We start from the raw sequence: 22065 nt of genomic DNA, 5'->3' as shown, positions 1-22065 counted from the left end.
GTCGTACATTCTTCGACGGCGGTACCAACGGACTATCAATATGGCCTTAGCGAACGGCGTAGTGCTCACTCCTCGAGCACCTGGAAGCAAAAGGAAGAGATTCGGCTTGCGACCCAAACTATACGACACATGGATAGCACCTCTGTGGGTTGGATGCGCTACCGCCACTACTACCAAGGAGGAATCCGATGCGACGGATATCAAGGAGAAGCAGGATACCTCGGCTTGGGCAGGGTCGTCGCAAGGGCGCTGGTGTGACATGTTGGTACGTGCTTGATTAAAGCATGCGTTGATTTGGCTTTAATATTAGCCTGAAGCCGGTCACGGTGCAAACTGTCATTGTAAAACGACGTGCCAAACCCGAACCCACTGGGTACGACGGGAACCCTACCAATGCAGCAGCATCTCCTGCGTTCAGCACGACCACCCAACTAACGGCATCACCACCTTCGCTCTTTCCTAATTCACCACCTACCGGCACTTCATCTGGTATTCGACCACTCATTCCACATATCGTACCGCCATCCAACTTTGTTGTTTCATCAAGCCCTGTAGAGGTATCCCCGTATACCCCGACGGAGAGGAGGCGCTCGTTACGACCTTTATCAGTGCAATTCGCTGACCAGGCACGGCCTGGTCTATTTTCGTTCCCGCACTCCCACTCGACTTCCTTCGATAATGAGGCAACTCGCCGGCGCTCGCGACGAAATAGCGCTCTTTCCATCTTGACGCCCTCTCCTTCTCTGGAAAACCATCTAGGAGGAGGAAGCAACGGAGAATCCAGAAGGCAGAGGAGAAACTCGACTGGTAGCAGTCTAGGACAACCTATTCCCACTCACTCCCGGGAACGCTCAGATTCGACAACATGGAGACAAATCATCTCGCCTAATCCCAGTCTGCCGGCCCCTCCTGTTCCACCGGTTCCTACTCCTAGTACCCCCTCGGGCGGGAATGAACGGACAGTCAATTGGGAACCTAACCCTCCCAGTCCTCGAGTGGATGGAAATGGAAACGACAGGAGATTGGGCCTCCGCGCTCGTTTGCTTCCCAACGTCTTCTCTCGCAGAAATCAGGCCTTACCCGACTCAGACGACATGCAAATATCGGCTTCTCCCTCGACTGCGACAGGCGGGCGGCTTCCTCCGCGGTCTCAAAGCAAGTATCGAATCCGGACGGAGATGTTACAGATTTCTGTACTGGTTGCGATGCCTAGTTTGAAGACGAGTCGGCTGTATGGCGATGCGAACGTGGTCAAGAGTTCGTATGGCAGCTACAGGCAGCTACATAATCCCGACGGAGATGTAGGCAAGAAGAAACGCAAGCGCGTCAAGGAAACGAGGGCGAGGACTGACGAATCGGGCGACGTAGATGAGATTGTGGAGATTCCTGGGGAGGATGGATCGGATCTTTCGGACGAGGAAAGTGACATAGAAAGCGAGGAGGAAAAGGAGGATGACGAACCGCAGCCACTACCTGAACTCGTCCTGGGAGTGACAAGGTTGAATTACCGCCCATCTCAGTCTGTTCACCTCGCTACCGTGAATGCGGAGAAGGAGAAGGTGGAGGAAGAGGATGCGGAGGGGATGACCCCGTCCACGCCACCGACTCCGTCTATCAGTGTGGCGGCGAGTCCTGCGTCCCAGCAGCGACCGGCGCCGATGAATAGGACTCTGGCATTCCTTCCTGGAGCTATGGTGTGAAAGGACTAATTTATTCTAATCTTTGGTTCGGTGTATTAGTATAATTTACTGGTCGGCGAGGAGGCTTTACACATTGACTATTACTGCTATGGCTCGTCTGCACGCGTTTCCATTTGTCAATCTGGAAATACATTCCAAGTCGAGACCTTCAAACGGCACTGGAAAGGAAGGCTTCAGGTGTCCTAGAACTCTCGCTTCAAGTCAAAACCGACGAAGGTCATGGAGAATCCAATGGAATTGGCTCGAAGGGCAATGTGGTGCTGATAGTGAAATACACAGGTCGTCCAGAACTTGGCATACCGATGCCCCTGATCGACCCTCGGCAGAGATTGAGAAACAGACCCTGAATAATCCTGAATTCTGACGTCAGGTTGAAGAGGAGCAGCGAACTTTGTGGAGGACCGCCTCGGCCTTAACTTTGGCTTGATACCAAGTCTGTGGAGTGACACAGATTATTACTGCGCTCTCGATGATTCGATTAGGGGATGTGCGCTGTGTGCCTTGTGGAGCGACCAAAGGCAGTGAATGCACCAAGTCCCAAGATAAATTTGTGAACAATAGAGGGACTAGAGTGTTCTCTAAACGTGTCTGTTTCGGATAATTGGCTTGTTGTAAATAGGTGGAGGAAGAGGGCCAAGAAAGGCAATCGAAAGGTATATGAATGCAGTGATGCCGTGAATAATTTTTGGATTGTATGGGCAATTATGTGGCTGATCCAACTTTCCTTCTCTCTGTCATGATCCTTTGAATTCCCTCGAACAACTTCTTTCCTCACAACCATTAACAGTCCCCAAATGTCCGCCGTCGCTGTTGCCAACGGTCTCGACAAACTTGATGCGCCCCCTCTCACTGTACGTCAACCTGCAATCTTCCCTAACCTTGTGCGCCGTCGCCGCGCCTTCCCTGCCTCCTTTGTGCACCAGGTGTTGACCAGAATTTCGCAGCAATCAGACGCAGTTGCCAGTCTGCTCTCCTTATCGTTCTCCGAAGGAGGCTTGGCACCGCGCGACGCAACCGCAGCAGTCGCACCCAAGGTCGAACCAGCTCCGCATCAACCACCCCTTGCGCCAGCTCCTTCGACGTCGGTACCCTTGTCGTCGAGCTTGAGCAATGGCGGCAAGCATCATAGAAGGCTTTCTTCGACTGGCAAGACGAGGAGACGACTGAGCGATGCTCGAGAGGCTGCGAATCGGCCTTCGTGAGTCATTTAGTCGTTCGTTAACCTTTGTATTCGTTGGTTTATGATGGTATATCCAAAATGTTTCTTTTCCAGCCCTAGTCTGCTTTCGAGCACCTCGGGACTCGCCTCCTTGTCCTTATCGTCCTCGCCCCCTCCCGGCAGCTATCCTGCACACCTCTCGTCTTCTTTCACCGGAGCTTCCCGCAAGTTGGCGCCTGCACCCCCCAATCCCACCAACTCTTCCAACCGTAAGTGCCCAGTAATATATGATCGTGTTGCCCAATCACTAATTGCTTACATCAACCCTCCGCAACACTCTATTTACCTTTCACTAGATGGCAGTTCTGGTGGTAACCCGGGTTCTATCCCCATCAAGTCTGGTGAAGAAGAAACGAACGATACTGGGGCCATCCCAATTCCCTCAGCCAATGGCAGAACCGGCAAGAAACGAGGCATTGATCACAAGTGTGAAAGCTGCTCCAAGGCAAGTTGACCGGCAATTGTTCCGCTGAGCGTTCATGCTGACCCGCTGCGAATAGATCTATCGACACCCCTCCTGTCTGATCAAGCATCGTTGGGAACATACTCCTCATTGGCGGGAAGCTTCGAAGTACGTGCTGAGCAAGCACCAGCAAGTACAACTTTTGGAGGTCAGTGACTATTTGGGATATCTATTCTGAAACAGACACTTAAGAATAGCACATCAAGGCCGCAGCTATTTTGTCACACATGTCTCCAGCAGCTACGGGAGGCAGGTCCTTGCCAGAAGATCGTTCACTCTGGCCGTCATTCCTGTCAGGTGGCTCACTTCCACCCCCAGAATCTGCGACCAAAGATACCCAGAAGGAGCAAACACACAACGCTCCCCCGATATCCCCGTCAAACTCTTATGTCGCGCACCCCGTATCCAGCTCCGTACCAGCACGCGCTATGTCCACCGGTCCTCGTTTGCATGATTATGGTGTTAGCCCTGGTGCCGTAACACAGGTCAGGCCCGGCTTGATTGGCGTCCCCACCGCTGCAGGGGTTGTCGCTGTTATTGGTGATAGAGCTGGAACAGGTACTGGAAGTTACGAAGGGACTCAGCCCGTCCCTGTACCTGCAGCGGGTGCTTACAATCGGCATGGATACGACGCATATGGCGCTGGTTCAGCCTCCATTGGGTATTCTCGAGATAACTGGGGATCGTACAGCCATGGTTCGCATCAAGCTTACGCCGGAGGCGTGTCGTTACCCAACAGCTCGGTCAGGAGTGCCAGTAGTCCGCCCCCCAGCCCCAGTCGTTCCAGAAGTGGGTCTTTGGAGGATCGCAGTGCCCGCCAGCGACGACTCAGCGATGATAGCCCGCCCAGTGACGACGGGGTATTTGACGAAATGGATGGCATTGAGGATGATCGTCACTCGGCGAGGGGCATCAGGATCGTAGGGGACAGGGAGAGGTATGGACATCGCTCCACCAGGTCGTACGACTCTTTCACAGGGCGCTATGGTCGTGGATATGGTGCTGGGTCGTACGGACGACGCCTGGTGAAGAGGGATGAAGATGATGACTTTGATTATGCCGTGAGGGAGGAGGACGAGGACATGGATAACATGGACGGTGTTGGGAGGCTCAGGAAGCCCCCTCTTCAAAAGAGGGAGGAACAGTGGGATGGTATGGACATGGACATGGACATGGATTGAGTGCACGCCCCCACGTCGTGCGAAGGGTCCACCTTTGCTCCACCATACCGATGGTTTTCGTCACTATGTTATCTTGTAACATTACCCCTTCCAGTCTGGATCGGATATCTTCGTATGAACTTTCTTTATTCGTCGCCTTCCCATGCACAAGGGATGACGAAGGCCCCTTTCGTAGTACTGTCATTCCCGCGCCCACAGCTCACACTCACTCTTTCTTTCGTTGCAGCAGCGTGGTCCATTACATTTCTTTTGATATTCTTCTCTTTGCTTTACGTTCATCACATGGTTGTATCTACTGACATATTTTTCCACTTCGCATCCGACTCGTGTATTTCTACTTTCTTTTTTCTCTCTTCCGTAACCAAACCTTTTTCAATTGTATCATCATCTACGCCGGTCTCGCGATAGCATTTTTTTTATCTATTAGAATCATTTACCTAAGTGTGTACTATCTACGATACTTCGAAATGGACTCTTGTATCTTTCGTTCAGAGTTCATGATCAATTGCAACTGCCTTCGCGTCTCTGCTTCGATGTCGGCCAGAGGGTTAGCGATCAAGGGAATTCTGGTGGGATCCAATGCCACTTGAATACCACGCACCGTCGGCAGGCATTAATAGACACTAGTGAGACGATACATTTTGCCAGTGCTTTGGCTGCTTGGCTCTGGACCCAGGGTAACTCCCAGCCTGAGGGCCCAAATTCCCACCTTTATAAGCAAGGTTAAAATGGCAATGGACTAACCAAAACGGCGATCGACCGTCGTCATCATCAAGCACTGAGCAGCAACTGTCCGAGAGGACAATGGAGAGCGAAATTCAATGGGAGATTAACCCGAGGCAGGGGTGGGCGTGGAGGATGGGGGAGCGCCGGGTGAGAAAGGGCGCCGATGTAGGCAGCCAGCGTCACTGTTAATTGATCTCCGAGCCCATTAAGTGACGCCAGGTATGCATAGCCCAAAAGTTTGCCTTCCACGAACGGTCACCGGCTTCCCACTGGAATTGAGTACAGGCGTGACTGCCTCTTTCCCAGGGGTGACTAAGTCAGTGTTGATGATAAGGAGCCTCTCAGACGCCCAGAGGGTACTACCGCCTCGCATCTGCTCCGCCTTCAGCGCCCAAACAACGCGCCTTCTGATTTTCGTTGCAGCTATGGGCATTGCAATAAGGCTGCGCATGCACAGCAGGGTTTTTAGTGTTTGTGTGTATTTTTATGATTTTGATTTTGAAATTCTCTACCATGCTTGCCTTTAAACGGTGTTCCGGCCTCGTTGGATGTGGGTGTGCAGGGTACTGTGTGCGACTCGGTGTGGGCTCACTGGTGCGTTGACTGACAATCAGACCAACCGCCTTGTCCTTCCATTCCTGCTCCACACCGCCCGTAGCCTCGGAACCTGGATCCGATACGACACCATTGCAGGTGGAAGGACCAAAGATAGTTGCCAATGATCGCCTCTTTCTCAACCTTCAGAATTTTCGTTGCAGAACTTGATGTCGCCCTTATCACAATGTGGATCGTTATGTCATTAATCACAGTCTAATTACGGACTCGACACAATACACCGTATATGGCCTAGCTTCTCATGCGTTCTAAAGAACGCTCGTTACACACAATAATATAATACCAGTAGCAACACGGTAAATGTAAGGCCCCTTCTATTCGGGAGAGCTTCGAAGAAAGCCAGGAAGAACAATAACATTACAACGGTTTAGGAGGTACGTATGGGCACTAAGCTTTGCTGGGGGATCGAGTCGCCGTACCCGGCGGGACCATCGAGGCGGCGTCACGGTAGACTCGGGAAGCAGAGCGCTTAAGTGCAATAAATAGTACAAATGAATGATAGACGGGTAGGAGCCGAGTGTTGAAAGGTTGCAAAGGGTTCGGCGGAAACGTAGGGTTCGTTGAAGTCGTGGATAGCCATGGCCGAGGAATATCTAGCGGTGGCCTAGATCAGAACAGGCGCAGTCGGACTTCTGGGACATCCGATCCGAAAGTTCCTTGTCCTCCATGACGTCCTTTGCAACTTCAATGGCCACCTCGATGGTACATTCTCGGAGCCTCAGTTCCTCGTTGTCGTACCGCTCAGCAGGGGGATGGTCCACGAGGGCAGCTGTGAAGCAGAGACCACCACCTGTGCAAGTACTCTCTCGCATATTGAGGACGGTGCGAGTGGAGATTATGCTGTGCATAATACGAAGAGGCCTGAGACGAGGTGTCAGTCCGATCCATAAGTTACGAAAGAAATAACAAACAAACTGACAGAACGAGGAGGAACTGATACTCAGGCTATTAAGTGTGTCAGCCAAGGTTGCCTCCACATAGACGAGGCGGTACCTACACTGCGAACCAGATGTACGACGATGTTGGTTGTTGCAATCACTGTTTACGAGAGAGTCAGTATTCGCCCGTTATTATCGAGCAGGGCCCTTACGAGTTAGGACAATGAAGCAGCAGATACCATCCCTCTGGAAAGTCACAAAGATACGGCTCTTCGTGGCGGCATTTCGATATCGGACAGCTCCCATCCAGAGTGCAATAACCATGAACACTGGGGATGTCGAAAATCAAAGTCAAACAGACGCTCTGCTGAAGAACATTAGGCGTACCGAATTGTTGACCCATCATGAGGGCAAATATCACAGAAAGCAGGATGTCGTGACCGTCCGTGATAATGCATCCTGGGTTAACAGGATTTGGTGATATCTCGTCTGAAAAACAAGCACGTGAGACTCCAGAAGCGAGGCAGACGGTGGAAGTTTCCTAACGCTTTAAAGAATTCAGGTATATTACACTGAGAATAAAGACCGATAGTTGCACGCCCTGCACATGGAGTACGCGGTCAGAAACTAGACTGTGTATTGTCGCACAATAGACTCACCACATAGTAGATCTTCGCAAAAAGAACCACATAGAACTTCTGGCCTGACAATGCCACGACCCGAGCGCCCAACAAACCTAGTTGTCGCGTTAACGTCGCACTTCCATCCATCTCATCGTTCCTGATTGCTTACTGTTTGCCAAGGAACCGCTGGCATAGAATGCAACTGTAACAAACGATGAGAACGGTTCGACGGCCAGGGAGGACGGACATTTACAGAAGGAGATAGCCCAGAGAGCTTTGCACGACTGTGGCAGATTGTGAATCCAATGTTCATAACGGTGGAAAAAGACGCATTTACAGTGAGAGATAAACCGTAATGCAATCGATCTGGTGGGTTGACGTCAGTATCGAGCGAGGCTGACAATGATGTAATAGCGGACGCACATGCCAGGGCTATGGGGAGATCCAGGAAGGGCAGGTAGCGCGACAAAAACCACAGGTACTGCACAGACGTCCATTCTGCATGATGCCACCAGATCAAGAACACCTATTGTTCGTTTAATTGGCGGCTGCGAGGACATCGGCTCAGGGGACGCACCTCGGACTCGAATGTCTGGATATAATCCGCCAACTAAAAATAATCCGTCCCGCTCAGTGATCAAAAAATGGCAGTTTCAGAGAAATAGCCGACATACCCAAAAGGTAAGACTTGCGACTGCGACGAAGGCGATGGCTGTATGAGACTCCCTGAATGGAAGAGGAAGACAGTTATTGCTCACCTCCGACATACTGTCTACGGGTCAGCACCGAGTCTTCCGACACCTAGAAAGTGCTCACTTTATTGTTTCTTATCATAAAGAGCGAATGCTCGGACAACGCCCAGGGAAAAGACGACATGGCCACTCCTGCAGATAGATCCCAACCGAGCGCGAGCTTGTTTAGCGTGTATTCCGCTGAAGCACAGAAATCGAGGACATACCACTTTAACCCAGTTAACCGTCTCTCCGAATAATTTAACAAGACAGATACTGTTTCTCAACACCTTCTCGAAACGACGCCTTCAGGCCCTGAGAGCCCGTACGGTAGGGAAGGAAAGTGAGCGAACGACGAGTTTGTTGGCGTGCTGTGGGGGATATGGAGAAAGGGAAGAAAGGGTGTTGCCACTAGTCTCTTTCCGTAATATAGATACGACAATCAACCTAGTCGGGGGAGGGCGCTACATACGCCAGTCATGGGGGCATGTGTAGTGTGTTGACCATCAATCAAATCCTGGTCAGAGTAGGGTATCAGATTTTCGGGCTGAAAGATAAGCTGGGTTACAACATACCGTAAGACCGCACTATGCGGTAGTTCGAGAAAGCGACGTAAAGGGCGTCCCATCTGGTAGAGATTCCGGAGAAGCGCCTGGAGAGGCTGTAGCAGACGACGGAGTGTGTGGTCGATTGTATTATCACGACTATTTTAGTGAAGCATTCGGTCCAAATAAAGGGAATATTCCTTGATTCGAGTTAGACCGCGCGGAGATCTGGGCTCCGGTGAAACTGGCGCCAGGAGAAAGTGAGTTGGAAAAAGGCGTACTAACTCCGAACCCATTCACTGGAGCATTTCGCCTCGACGTAGTCTTCCGGCTTGGATATAATAACCGTCAACGAACAATGTCGCGCAGCGTCTGGACGAGAGACGGAGTAAGGATGCAGTGCGCCCATCGACGACGGGATCGCGGCGAGATAGGACCCAGGCGACAGCGAGGTACCCAACCACCTCACCTACCAGAAAAGGACCACCATCCCCCATGTCACGACGGAGAAAGCCCACTTTCGTGATGTTCCATTTCTTCTCTAGATCCTAAAAACCGATAGATCATTTTGATTTTGAATGATGCTGGTGACCACAGTCAAATTACATACCTACATAGATGGATCTAAGCGCCTACATTGCCGTCTACGGTGACACCACCGTGCATCCCCGTTGGTCCCTTATTGCCCTGTTTGACCGGAACAGCCGTTCGGAGGGTGGGGACGGAGAATAGACAATGCCGCTAGATTGGGTTGCCGGGGACGGAAGGGGGCAGCGAGACTTGAGCCTGACGTCTGGGCGTTTGCCGGGCGCGTGGGTGGGTTTCTCGGGCAGACCAAATTTCAGTCGCACAGAGTCGAGGGGCATTGTGACAACTCCAAAGTCCACCTTGCAATCAACACATGAAATCAAACCACAAATGATGAACCGTTGTAAACGGGAGGGGAGGGAAGCCCGCGGGCGGGTCCGACGGCTACTCAAAACTCGCCAGGATGAGCAAGTGCCGCCCTCCCCGGAGGGATTAACAGTGGGGCATCGTTGTCGAGCGAAAGTCTTTCTTCGCTTCCCGTTCAAACCGTTGACAAATTCGGTCGTGTTCAAGTTATAACAATCAAGGATCTTCAGGGATCTTCTTTCCAGTACTGTATTCAACAACTGTATACTGTGAAAGCATTCAGTGCCCGCCCGCTGTTAGTAAGAGATCAGGAAGTAGACTCACGATGTCACAATAGTAATACCAAGGCCACGGTACTCGAAAACAGGACACAACATCAGCGATTAATAATAGCAGTAAGCGCGATACAAATTAAGGGGAGAAAGGAGTGGGATTATTAAGAAAGATAATAGGGAGCGTAGCGAAGCTGACCGAAAGCATACGACGGGGTACAATGCACAGCAAAAGGGAATTGTTGGAAGCTCGAACAGGCAGGAATGCGAGATGCGTACGTTGCAGGGTGAGTTCACGGTGATGATGTTGATGACGAGCTGAGCTCAAAGCTCAACTTTAGGGGGTAGTAGAGGGAAGGTTGGTACCGTTGAACGAGAAGCCTGACGCGCGAGGATATGTCAGCCGCGTGTTCACGACGATAAGGAGGATAAGAGGTGGGCATACCAGAGAACTGAGCCTGGACAGTCGACGACAGATTTGAATTCTCCACATAACTGTCAATCGGCGCTTCTTCCGTGAAGACAGTATCAAAGTTCGATACGTCCTAAAACAACAGGTTACACATCCACACGATGGCGCATATTGTACAACCACTTACGACAGGGCTCACAACGCTGGGCTTGAACGGAGGACGAATCTTCTTTTGAGCCAACAACTTGAAATCAATATGATTATGGAAGAAGGGATGGCGCTTAATGTCCTCCGCTCCCTTAACACCGAGGCGGCGAGAGGGATCACGGTTCAGCAGCCCGGTCAAGATGCTCCTTGCTTCTTCGCTGAACTCATCTCCAAACTCGAGAGGCTTGTTCAAGATCTTCTCGTACATCTTGTCAGTGTTTTCTGCACGCCAAATATGCGGTGTTAGCACTCGTCCGTATACAAAGGGTGCAAAGGTTTACCATCGTAGAATGGAGGGAGGCCGTGGATCATCTCGTAGAGCAGGACACCCAAAGTCCACCAATCAATGGATTTATCTTAAGGACAATGTCAGGGACGAGCACAATGACACACTAGGAAGAGGTCGTCTCACCATAGCCATTGCCCGACAGAATCTCTGGAGCGAGATACTCAGGTGTTCCACAGAAAGTATTCGTCTTCTCATTCTCCTTCATGTTCAGCTTGCACAATCCGAAGTCACAGAGGGCGATGTGGCCGGTATAATCAAGGAGGATGTTCTCCGGTTTCAGATCACTACGGCAGGGGACGAGATTAACGTTCGAGGCCACATGGAAGGGCGAAACGAAACCTACCGATAAACAACATCAAGTTCATGGAGATGTTCGAGCGCCAGGAGAAGCTCGGCGCTGTAGAACCTAGAGGGAACGTAAGGTTTCAGGTGTGGTGGCAACGACGACTCCACGTACCGCGCCCGCTCCTCGTTGAAGGTATGTTCTCGTTGGAGATGATGGAACAGCTCACCACCGTTTACGAAGCTGCGAAAAAGATGCGGTCAAAACGCGTTCCAATTCCATAAGAACGAGGACTTACGCGAGGACGAGGTAGAGCTTCTGTTCAGACTGGAAGCTAAATTTCAGGGGCACGATGAATGGGCTGTCGACCTGAGCCAACACCAGACGCTCAGCAAGGGTATGTGTAATTTCATTGCGGGACACAATGTGCGCCTTCCTGATCGTCTTCAGTGCGTAGATCCGGCTCGTGTCGCGTTTGCGAACTTGCATGACCTTGCCGAAGCTGCCCTTGCCGATGACGGTCATCAACTCGAAGTCGTCGATGGTGAGGGATTGACCATAGTTGGGTTGGTACGAAACGCCCAACTGCAACTTTCCAGATCCTCCGACAAAGTCATACCACTGATCCTGGCTGCCCAAGTCGTCAAAGTTGGGGACGAACTTGATGCCACCCAAGAAGATATCGTTTCCGAGGTTGTCTGCGAGGCCGTCACCTGCACAGTTGGGCTCTTCCGTTCGGAGGTAACATTGCAACGAGATTTCCGAGTTTCGTGAGACATCGCTGTGGAAAGTAATTTAAATCAGGGGTGATCGTCCTCGTGTGTTGGAGGATTAGAACTCACAAATGGGCTTGATACATGTACAATGGCTTCTCCAGATCACCACCCAAAGGTGTAATGAGGACTTGATTGACTTCGTATTCCATGACGAGGTAGGGGAGCCACCAGCATTGTGTTCGCTGCACGCTGTCCCTGAAATGCAGTCGTTAACTCCTGACGATCCCGAAGCACATGTCCATCAGCAACACGAACCTGTTCCCCTTGGACTTCTTCGCGAGTCGCTGTTGGTGTACGCTGGAGGGCGAGACAGAGGCAGCAACCTTGGCTTGTTGTGATGACAGTGCGTTACTGACAACGGTCGGGACGGCCACGCCAGCTGGCAAAGCCAATCCCTCCGCCCACAGCACACGAATCGTCAGCAAACCCGACCTAAATCTCGGCTTTGCCTGTTTGCCATTGGGGTTCTCGGGTGTGGGTGTGGTCGCTCGTGAAAGGTCTTCAGAAGCCTTGAGGTTGCTGACAGACTTTTTGCCGCGGAGCCAGGACATGGTGTGTGTCGGGTGTGCAACGGATTAAGCTTCTGTGGGTGATTAATCGGTATTGGAATTAAGGAGCGTGCGGGAATGAGAGAAAGCCTGCTTTCTGGACGTTTGAGCTGGGTATTTGTCGTGGATCAGAGGCAAAATTGACTGTTGCTGGTGGTGGTTGAGCGCAAAAGTGTTTGGGGGCGTTCTGATCTGGGACATGCCGTCGTTGCGTGGCGATGGCCCCTGGCCTGGATGTTTTCCATCGTTTTTGATATGTCAGGGTCCTCTGGAAAACAGTTTTCTCTTCAAAGGTTCTCCTCAACGCTTATATCGGGTTCTCGACATTCATGTACATCGCAACTGATTGACAGGAAATGGCTGCACCATATGATCATGAATGTCGGAACCTGGCGATCTCCAATAACTGTCGTCAGAGAAGCCAAAGTAATCAACAGTGTACTTGGACTCATGCCCGAGTGATATTAGTCTAATCGACATTGACGTGAGTCTACAGTAGCAGCAAAGCACTCATGTCTTGCAAGCGCAAGTCCAGGATATCCGGAGATCTCAATGTTCGCAAGCAATTAGCGGCCGTTCGGACGGGCGCTTGATGTCGTCTTCCAAGATGTTCAGGTAACTTTAAGCCTGTGCGAAGAAGGCACTGTGATAGATTGGATATAATTTCTAACAAGTATATCCAAGGAGTATGTACCCGTGATTCCGAACTATTTCTGTTTTACTGATCGTCCTGTTACACAAACTATGTGTACAGGCGTTGCCATCTCGCCCGACAACAGAAGATCACCCGGATTGGAAGAAATGAAGATGCCTATACTTTTTCTTTAACTGGTCCTATTAATTAACCCAAGGCCTTCTCGAAACTGCTGTTCGCGTTCCACACCGAAGAGAGCATGCTAATCGATGGGTCTTCGACAGCAATCTCGCAGAATATGGCTTCAAGAAAGATCCACGAGGCTTCTCCGTCGCCGTTCGACATCGCGAATGAGGACGAGAAGGGTGTCGACTTCATGTCGCGAACCGCTTGGAAGCCCTCGGCGGCCAAAGGTTAGCTCTTCCGCCACACAGACACGCGATTAGAACTGGGGGGTGGACATCCATACGGAACGTCAAGTGAAACTCGGGCCTCGGTCAGAGGGAGATTTCTCGCTCTGCACGGTCAGCGAGATTTGAAAAAAGTCGGGAAGACGTTTCCCCTCCCTTTCGAAGGGTTGAATATCCGACCCGTGATGCTCGGTTACAGAAGATGATAGGTGGAGGCTTGTACTTCCCCTGCCATCCTAAATTCCGAAGCACATCTAATTGAACACTACGAGCCAGTCAGATCGAACGCCATAGACCAATGCCAGTATGAGCCCTAGTCGATGTAAGTACTTACTAGGTCCTTGGGATCCCAGAGGCTGACTGATAAGGCTGCTAGGGGCAGACCATTGGTCTAGTGCGTCCAATCGGAAGATTGATACCGAGTCTGTAGTACTTCTGGATTGAAATCGAACCATAAACATACTGCTACTCACCCCGCTCCGGGACTACAGCCGCCAAATGCAAGCTGATACCCATCTGCAGAACATATAACACCAATAGAAAATACGCAGCCGCAGCGTCGATGCCTTGTTTGCCGGAAGACACGTAAGCCGGAGAGACTGCGTACCGATAGACTCACCCATATTTTGGGTGGTCTTGAAGCGAAGCGACTGATCGTGGGTCTTGGTCAATACGCCTGGTGGGCTGGCGAAGGCCCACGCGAACTGCGCATGGGGAGGAGGGTCTACCCGCAGCAACACATTGGAAAGGTTGGGCGCCTTTATCACCTTTCCAACCTTGGTCGATTGTTCCCATGTTCAGGACCTGCAAGCACATGTTGGCAACCACGTCTATGATGAGGCGGTCCCGGGAAAATCATTTCGAGTCAGCAAGAGAGGACCTTGGTTAGCCTTGGTTTCCGCCAATTTGAATGAGAAATGCCTCAGCCAAGTGATTCAAAGTGCAGGAACAAGAGATGGAGCGAGCCGAAGATTCGATAAGTTTCGACGGAAGCGTGGTCGGAGGCGATGACGATGACTCGGAAAACGAGATTAGATTAGATTTCGGAGCGGGTGCATTTGTCAAGTGGATTACGCCTGGAGCGGGTCAATGTCCCGAAAACCCTAACCCGAAATGATTGAATTGAATGCGCCAAGTATATATATAGCGGTGTTGGACTTTGACTCTTTGCCCCGCCGCTCTTTCGTGACAGGTGTTTCCACCACACTCCTTTCCTTTTCCTTTAATTATCGATACCACAGGTCTAGCGCACACGGCTTTCTACAGCCATGTCCAGGCCAAGTAGCGCGGACGATTCGGAAAAAACCCGCAAGGGTTCCAAGGGCTGGTTCACCAAGAAGGAGTCTACCCCACCTCAGACACCAGAACTGAAGGAAAAGCCAGACGACGATGCGGCCGACTCCAAGACAGAGGTCAAGCCAGCAGAGCCTGAAATACCGCCCATCACCTTCTTCCAGCTCTTCCGGTACGCAGCTATTCTGGGAGCATCCATCTGAACGCTGACACTCAAACCCACTCTCAAAGGTTCTCGACCAAGTTTGAAATCTTCATAGATATTATCGGTCTCATCGCATCCGCAGCGGCGGGCGCTGCACAGGTGCGTAGAGGTTTGCTTGAACCAGGATGTTTGCGCTGACGGTTACTAGCCATTAATGTCATTGCTGTTCGGCAATCTGACACAAGAATTCGTCATTTTCGGTAACGTTGCACTAGAGGCACAGCAGGGGAATCAGACGGCCATTGCAGGACTTCCTGCTGCCGCTGAAAGTTTCAAGCGTGCAGCCGCCAACAATGCGAGCTACCTGGTCTATATCGGTATGTCGTCGTCTCCGGCGATCAGTCTCCATTAATAACTCCACGGCTTATTTTCAGGTATCGGCATGTTCGTGTGCACTTACACTTACATGTACATTTGGGTCTACACCGGCGAGGTCAATGCTCGAAGGATTCGTGAGAAGTACCTGCAAGCTATCCTTCGCCAGGACATCGCCTTCTTCGACAACGTCGGAGCGGGAGAAGTAGCGACTCGCATTCAAACGGATACCCGTAAGCCCTACAGTTGACAGTAACTCGGTTTCGTTGCTAATGCATTTGCTTCTATCGACAGATCTTGTCCAGCAAGGTATCTCTGAGAAAGTCGCGTTGGTCGTTAACTTCTTGGGAGCATTCTTCTGCGGTTTCATTCTCGCCTACGCTCGATCATGGCGACTGGCCCTTGCTATGTCTGCCATGCTGCCGTGTATCGCTATCGCCGGTGGTGTGATGAACAAGTTTGTCTCAAAGTACATGCAGTATGTCCACCGTTTACCTTCCATTTCAACCATTTGGTTGCTCAACCTTGAGTTTAGACTGTCACTCAAGCATGTTGCTAATGGAGGAACTATGGCCGAGGAAGTTATCTCAACCATTAGAACTGCTCAAGCCTTCGGAACTCAGAAGATCCTTTCCGATTTGTACAATGTCCACGTCGACCAGTCCCTTAATGTTGATATGAAGGCCGCTGTTTGGCACGGTGGAGGATTGGCTGTGTTCTTTTTCGTAATTTACTCCGGATATGCTCTGGGTGCGCACACAACCTTTGGCATCGCTTGACATGGCTAACCCTTGCCTTCTAGCTTTCTGGTTTGGTACCAAGCTCATCATCGCCGGTCATGGTACGCTCTCTCCTTGCATTCTTACTCAACAACCCGTCTGAACTGCATTAACAGCTGATGCCGCAAAGGTCATCAACGTCATCTTCGCCATCTTGATTGGTTCCTTCTCACTTGCGATGTTGGCGCCGGAGATGCAAGGTATGACGCCTTTTCCTAAAAGTCCGCGGCACCCGCTGACATCCTTGTTATTTTCAGCCATCACTCATGGTATCGGAGCTGCCGCCAAATTGTACCACACCATTGACCGTGTCCCCGACATCGATTCTGCCAATCCTGGTGGTCTCAAGCCCGAGTCCGTGAAGGGTGAAATCACTTTGGAGAATGTCAACTTCAGCTATCCTTCCCGTCCTTCCGTCCAGGTCACCAAGGACCTCACCCTCACTTTTAAGGCCGGAAAGACCGCCGCGTTGGTCGGCGCCTCTGGATCCGGAAAGTCGACGATCGTGTCGTTGGTGGAGCGATTCTACGACCCCACATCCGGTGTTGTCAAACTTGACGGTATCGATCTCAAAGACCTCAACCTCAAGTGGCTCCGTTCCCAAATCGGACTCGTCTCTCAGGAACCTACCCTCTTCGCCACGACCATCAAGGAGAACGTCGCACATGGTCTTATCAACACCCCTCATGAACACAAGTCTGATGAGGAGAAGATGGCGCTTATCAAGGAGGCTTGCATCAAGGCCAATGCGGATGGATTTATCAGCAAGTTGCCGAACGGATACGACACTATGGTCGGAGAGCGTGGATTCTTGCTTTCCGGTGGACAGAAGCAGCGTATTGCCATTGCCCGAGCCATCGTTTCCGACCCTAGCATCTTGTTGTTGGATGAGGCTACTAGCGCACTCGATACCCAGTCTGAAGGAATCGTCCAGGATGCCCTCGACAAGGCTGCAGCCGGTGGGTTCTTTTAACTCGACTGTCTATGTCCAGTTTCACTGACCGCAAATACAGGCCGTACCACCATCACCATTGCCCATCGTTTGTCTACCATTAAGGATGCCGATGTCATTTATGTCATGGGTGATGGACGAGTTCTCGAATCCGGCACGCACAACGAACTCTTGGCTCTCGATGGTGCCTACGCTCGTTTGGTCCAGGCTCAGAAGTTGAGAGAATCATCCGGTCCCAGCGAAGATGCTCCCGAAGGCTCTGAACCCGATGGCGACGAAACCGATATGGAGAAGGCCGCTCGGGAGGAAATGCCCCTTGGTCGCCGCAACACTGGTCGTTCCATTGCTAGCGAAATCATGGAGAAGCGCAACCAGGAGCGGGCCGAGAAGGAGAAGAAGGACGACCACGGCTTGTTCTATCTCTTCAAGCGCATGGGTCTGCTTGTCCGCGACCAGTGGAAGAAGTATTGCTTTGCTTCCCTCTCCGCCATCAGTGAGTTTTCCTTTTTTGAATGTGGAAAAGAGCAATCGCTGATGTCCACCAGTCGTCGGTATGGTCTACCCCGCATATGGTATCGTTTTCGCCAAGGGTATCGAAGGTTTCTCTTTGACCAACGACGACGACATCATGCGAGCTGGCGAGCGGAACGGTCTCTGGTTCTTCATCATCGCTATCATCTCGACCATCGCCATTTGCGGTTCCAACTACCTCTTCTCTGCTTGCGCCGCCGCTTTGACCGCTCGCCTCCGAAGCCTCAGCTTCAAGGCTATTCTGCGACAAGACAGTGCGTAATTACCGTCGTTTAGCCTGGCTCCGTGGCTGACGTCTTCTTTAGTCGAATACTTTGACAAGGATGAGAACAGTGTAAGTTTTTGGTTTGGTCTCATCGCTGTACTCCATGAGACTGACGCCTCGTTAGACTGGAAGCCTCACCGCTAAACTCAGTGACAATCCCCAGAAGGTCAACGGTCTCGCTGGTGTCACTCTCGGTGCCATTGTCCAGGCAATCTCGACTCTCATCACTGGTGCAGTCCTTGGTCTCGTTTTCAGCTGGAAGATCGCTTTGGTTGGAATTGGTATGTGTTGCCACGCTTGTTGATCTTATTGTTACTGACCTCAGCGAAGCTTGCATCCCCGTCCTGGTCTCTCCCGGCTACATCCGTCTCCGTGTCGTCGTCCTCAAGGACCAGGCCAACAAGAAGGCCCACGAAGAATCTGCCCAACTCGCCTGCGAAGCTGCTGGTTCCATTCGCACCGTCGCGGCCCTCACCCGTGAAGATGATTGCTTGCGCCTCTACAGCGAGTCTCTCGAGAAGCCCTTGCGAAAGTCCAACCGCACTTCCATCTGGAGTCAGGGTCTCTACTCCATCTCTCAGTGCACCGTCTTCTTCGTCATTGCCCTCGTCTTCTGGTTCGGTTCACGACAGGTTGCCAGCGGGCAAGCTTCAACATTCCAGTTCTTCGTTGGTCTCATGGTACGCGTGTCCTTTTTTCCCTACATATGTAGGCGAATGGCTTTGCTAACGATCGTTTTTAGGCCACCACCTTCGGTGCCATGCAAGCCGGAAACGTGTTCTCCTTCGTGCCCGATGTTTCCTCCGCCAAGGGTGCAGGATCCGACATCATCAAGCTCTTGGACTCTATCCCAGATATCGACGCAGAGTCTGAAGCTGGCAAGAAGGTCAACCCTGAGAACGTCAAGGGACACCTTCGCTTCGAGAACGTGCACTTTAGGTACCCCACTCGCCCCGGTGTCCGCGTCTTGCGCGATTTCTCGTTCGAGGTGCAACCTGGTACCTATATCGCCTTGGTCGGAGCTAGTGGATCTGGCAAGAGTACTGTGTAAGCGATCTTTCCTAACCGTTCCGCAGCACCTGTCTGATCGACCTCGTTGCAGCATCCAACTGATTGAACGGTTCTACGACCCGCTCGCTGGAGAGATTTATCTCGACGGTGAAAAGATTACGGACCTTAACGTGCAGGAGTACCGCAAGCAGATCGCGCTCGTGTCTCAGGAGCCTACCCTCTACGCTGGTACCGTTCGTTTCAACATCCTGTTGGGTGCCATCAAGCCGGAATCCGAGGTTACCCAGGAAGAGATTGAACAAGCCTGCCGTGACGCCAATATTCTCGATTTCATTAAGAGCTTGCCTCAAGGCTTTGATACTGAAGTCGGAGGCAAGGGATCCCAACTCTCCGGTGGCCAGAAACGTGAGTGGATCTCATCTTCTCCCGAAACATGATGCTCATGTCGGTTACCTAGAACGCATTGCCATCGCTCGTGCCCTGCTTCGCAATCCCAAGGTCCTCCTTCTAGACGAGGCCACCTCTGCATTGGATTCCAACTCTGAGAAGGTTGTGCAAGCCGCGCTTGACCAAGCTTCTCGTGGACGAACGACGATTGCTATTGCCCATAGATTATCCACCATCCAAAACGCCGATTGCATGTGAGTATTCTTTAATGATCAGTCGCAGTAACCCTCCGGCATGACTGACCTCGTTGTGTGATCTATAGTTACTTTGTCAAAGAAGGCCGTGTCAGCGAATCTGGCACTCATGACCAACTCATCGCTAAACGAGGAGACTACTACGAATATGTCCAGCTTCAAGCACTCAGCACGAACGATTAGACCGCTTCTTGACTCGTTTTGTACAAGCATCGAAAAAGGGAATATCTTTATCATCGTTTCGACCTTCGCCCCATTGCAACCTGTTGGTTATATTTTCCGCCATGCATATAATGATCTAGTTAAAGTATTGTCGGACCCATCTCTCGTTCGTTTTTTCTTGTCTATTTACATATATCATCATTACTAGTCACGCTCTCGTGCTTGCATACCCATTTGCTTAATCATGAACATCGTTGTTAATAAAAGGATTAGACGAAATGAAGTGAAAGGTCAGATGGTGTGCTGCTTTTGTAAAGCAGGATATGCCACAGATGGGGCAAACAACCAAGTACGTCCTCATTGTCCTCCAATTAAACTGACGCACGGGCTCTCCATCTGAACGCACGGGCTCTCCATCTGAACTGAGGGGCTATAAGCAAGTAATATCATAGTGGAGCATACTAGGAGAATAAATATATTTATCTAAGAAACTGTCCTTTACTTTTAGTGTCGTGAAGGAAGTCGTCGTAGTACTAAAACACGGTAGTGAACAATAGGAAGCCAGCCACACCATCGAAACCGAGATAAAAGGTTAGGGTAAACAAAGAGGTGGAAACGAGAAAGAAGAAAAATCGCAGGTCGTAAAAAGTGGACAGAAGCCGGGATGAATGATTGGACCGCGCGAGTAGCAAAGGACAGTGAAGACGAAAAGAGTGGACAGGTTAGAAGAAGATGTACGTCATGAAGAAGACGGTGAAGGAGATGAGGACGACCACGTTCAGTGGTACACCGTCTTGGTGGATGTTAGGCTCGTCGACCGCGGTGCGGACGTCCGACCCACTGTCGCCAATGGAGGAGCGTCTTCGTCTTCGGAGCTCGGAAACGGCTTGCTGAGCCTCCTGGTTCTCGGCCCTTTGCAATGCCAATTCGTGCTTCAGGCTCTCGATCTGACCCCGTAGCTCCTCGTTCTCCACAACCAGTTGCTCGTTGATGGGGTTTTCTTGGGTGATGATGACCGGAGAGGGTGCACGGGCGGGAGCAGGGGGAGGGACAGGAACGGGGGCCGCCGCCCGAACCGGTTGTGGCGCATGCTCGACCTGGACAGGGGGTTGCGGAGGAGGGACAGCAGCGACTTGGGGCACGGCGGGCGGAGGTGTGGGTGCACGGTGGGATGGCTCGTTGACAACCGGAATGTTGTTGAATTGAGGCTGGGTGTGGTCCTGTGATTCCTCGCGTGCAACCGAATAGTCGACAGCCGGTGGGGTCGAGGGTCGAGGCGGTTCTTGGGGCGGCGGAGGAGCAGCAAAGGGGGGAATAGGCTGGTGACCGTTGGCGGGGGGTTGCTGGCGGACAGTGTCGAACGTCTGGAAAGAGATAGTTTGAGAAAATGAATAGGTAAAATGAATGAATGACTTACGACATCGCTGGGGTTGATAAAGGACGATTGGTTCGCGTGCGCAGTTTCGTCTTCTTCCTCAAGGGTCTGGCCCTCCGGCGGTAGATATGCTACACGTAGTTTCTGCTGATACACTTTGCCTTCTTCATTTGCATCGGTATTTGCCCACTGTGAAAGAGTCAGTCAGCCAGCCTGTCCGCTATTGTTTGGGGAACACGCACGATGTCCTGGAGAGCCATGGTTTCCTTGTCCTGAGTGATGATAGTGCTCTGGATGAGGAACTTGTCTTTGCATTTTGTGTTGAGGGGTGGCTCTTCCTTCATAGCTTGGAGCATAACTGCAACACGGTCGGTCAGCACTCGACCCTCTGAGCGGCTATTGTGATGACGCACCAGCAACCTCCAGACTCTCCCCGGGCTCAACTCGTCCAGAATTGGGTCGTACGCAGTACAACTGTGGTTACTTGCCGTTAATGGGAGCGCTGGGGTCGGAAATTCGGGGGAATGTACCTTTGGAGCTGTGGTTTTGACCTTGAAGGCGATTGGTTGGGCATTGTGGTTGGTAATGGTCAGGGAACGCTTGACGAGCTGGGTCAAAGGTCCTGCAACGAGTTGAGAAATGAATAGTGAATTGTGAATTTTGAATACATACTTCTGAAGCCCAGGGTGTTAGGAGGATTGAGGGAGACGGACATCTTGTAGCGGGTTGGAGTAGGTTGGAGGAAAGAGAGATTGGTTGGCGGTGGATTGGCCACGTGGTCTGCCAACCCTCTGATCTCACCCTCTGCCGAAACACTCCCAAAGTCCGCTTTCCCAATCCCTGTCGTCGCCAACAACGAACCGACCGTCGACATTCGAGAGGTCATTCTGACCATCTACTTGTGCCTATGTGAATGCGATCGCGTAAAGATTGCTTTCAGCACACTCCCAGCAAACCCCGATTTTTAAAGGAACCAATCCTCGACTTGCGCCTCGTGTCGAGAGCATGTTCAGGTCCTTTTCTATTAACGACTGTGATCACGATTGGGTGGGGTATGAACACACGGGCACTGCTCTAATGGACATACTGAACAATGGAGCAACGCTAGACCACTGAAGACCGGCTATTCT

The 22065-nt window shown here is 51.4% G+C and overlaps 8 protein-coding genes across 8 annotated transcripts; 5 read left to right on the top strand and 3 right to left on the bottom strand.

Moving 5' to 3' along the window:
- Positions 1 to 40: 40 nt before the first annotated feature.
- On the top strand, positions 41 to 1794 carry CC1G_03030 (hypothetical protein; the record flags this gene model as incomplete). The annotated part of the gene is made up of 2 exons (XM_001835890.2): positions 41 to 265; positions 318 to 1794. The coding sequence occupies 2 exons, from the start codon at positions 41 to 43 to the stop codon at positions 1698 to 1700; spliced, it is 1608 nt and encodes a 535-aa protein (XP_001835942.1). The 3' UTR covers positions 1701 to 1794.
- Positions 1795 to 2494: 700 nt separating this feature from the next.
- Positions 2495 to 3373, top strand: CC1G_15029 (hypothetical protein; the record flags this gene model as incomplete). The annotated part of the gene is made up of 3 exons (XM_002910652.1): positions 2495 to 2898; positions 2974 to 3128; positions 3216 to 3373. The coding sequence occupies 3 exons, from the start codon at positions 2495 to 2497 to the stop codon at positions 3371 to 3373; spliced, it is 717 nt and encodes a 238-aa protein (XP_002910698.1).
- A 236-nt stretch (positions 3374 to 3609) lies between these two features.
- On the top strand, positions 3610 to 4658 carry CC1G_15028 (hypothetical protein; the record flags this gene model as incomplete). The annotated part of the gene is made up of 1 exon (XM_002910651.1): positions 3610 to 4658. The coding sequence occupies one exon, from the start codon at positions 3610 to 3612 to the stop codon at positions 4561 to 4563; it is 954 nt and encodes a 317-aa protein (XP_002910697.1). The 3' UTR covers positions 4564 to 4658.
- A 262-nt stretch (positions 4659 to 4920) lies between these two features.
- CC1G_15027 (hypothetical protein) lies at positions 4921 to 5228 on the top strand. Its single transcript, XM_002910650.1, has one exon. It carries the CDS (start codon positions 5031 to 5033, stop codon positions 5151 to 5153), a length of 123 nt encoding a protein of 40 aa, XP_002910696.1. The 5' UTR covers positions 4921 to 5030; the 3' UTR covers positions 5154 to 5228.
- A 1269-nt stretch (positions 5229 to 6497) lies between these two features.
- Positions 6498 to 8172, bottom strand: CC1G_03028 (hypothetical protein; the record flags this gene model as incomplete). Its single annotated transcript, XM_001835888.2, has 13 exons — positions 6498 to 6765; positions 6824 to 6849; positions 6902 to 6942; positions 6995 to 7111; positions 7170 to 7271; positions 7329 to 7383; positions 7442 to 7518; positions 7575 to 7607; positions 7659 to 7689; positions 7743 to 7771; positions 7829 to 7931; positions 7983 to 8015; positions 8080 to 8172. 13 exons carry the CDS (start codon positions 8170 to 8172, stop codon positions 6498 to 6500), a joined length of 1008 nt encoding a protein of 335 aa, XP_001835940.2.
- Positions 8173 to 10184: 2012 nt separating this feature from the next.
- On the bottom strand, positions 10185 to 12460 carry CC1G_03026 (AGC/Akt protein kinase; the record flags this gene model as incomplete). Its single annotated transcript, XM_001835886.2, has 10 exons — positions 12070 to 12460; positions 11881 to 12009; positions 11337 to 11819; positions 11213 to 11281; positions 11099 to 11161; positions 10879 to 11039; positions 10748 to 10822; positions 10447 to 10688; positions 10293 to 10392; positions 10185 to 10228 (listed from the first exon to the last, which is right to left on the bottom strand). The coding sequence occupies exons 1-10, from the start codon at positions 12363 to 12365 to the stop codon at positions 10185 to 10187; spliced, it is 1662 nt and encodes a 553-aa protein (XP_001835938.1). The 5' UTR covers positions 12366 to 12460.
- Positions 12461 to 14674: 2214 nt separating this feature from the next.
- CC1G_03025 (multidrug resistance protein 1) lies at positions 14675 to 19839 on the top strand (the record flags this gene model as incomplete). The annotated part of the gene is made up of 18 exons (XM_001835885.2): positions 14675 to 14871; positions 14931 to 15003; positions 15053 to 15221; positions 15279 to 15452; positions 15514 to 15697; positions 15755 to 15969; positions 16022 to 16060; positions 16115 to 16198; positions 16256 to 16957; positions 17012 to 17443; positions 17496 to 17735; positions 17787 to 17815; positions 17871 to 18027; positions 18077 to 18426; positions 18489 to 18793; positions 18849 to 19162; positions 19215 to 19398; positions 19467 to 19839. The coding sequence occupies 18 exons, from the start codon at positions 14675 to 14677 to the stop codon at positions 19579 to 19581; spliced, it is 3963 nt and encodes a 1320-aa protein (XP_001835937.1). The 3' UTR covers positions 19582 to 19839.
- Positions 19840 to 20282: 443 nt separating this feature from the next.
- On the bottom strand, positions 20283 to 21821 carry CC1G_03024 (hypothetical protein; the record flags this gene model as incomplete). Its single annotated transcript, XM_001835884.2, has 6 exons — positions 20283 to 20924; positions 20978 to 21124; positions 21178 to 21293; positions 21349 to 21409; positions 21466 to 21557; positions 21608 to 21821. 6 exons carry the CDS (start codon positions 21819 to 21821, stop codon positions 20283 to 20285), a joined length of 1272 nt encoding a protein of 423 aa, XP_001835936.2.
- Between the last annotated feature and the right edge of the window lie 244 nt (positions 21822 to 22065).

Source organism: Coprinopsis cinerea, assembly GCF_000182895.1.
Source record: "Coprinopsis cinerea okayama7#130 chromosome 8 map unlocalized cont3.8, whole genome shotgun sequence".
Lineage (NCBI taxonomy): Eukaryota > Fungi > Basidiomycota > Agaricomycetes > Agaricales > Psathyrellaceae > Coprinopsis > Coprinopsis cinerea.
Note: the sequence above shows the minus strand (reverse complement) of the source record. Positions and strands in the feature narration are given on the sequence as shown.

Bases quoted from the DNA above. Each gene is read 5' to 3' on its own strand.
- CC1G_15027 (XM_002910650.1), top strand. From the start codon at position 5,031: ATGGACTCTTGTATCTTTCGTTCAGAGTTCATGATCAATTGCAACTGC.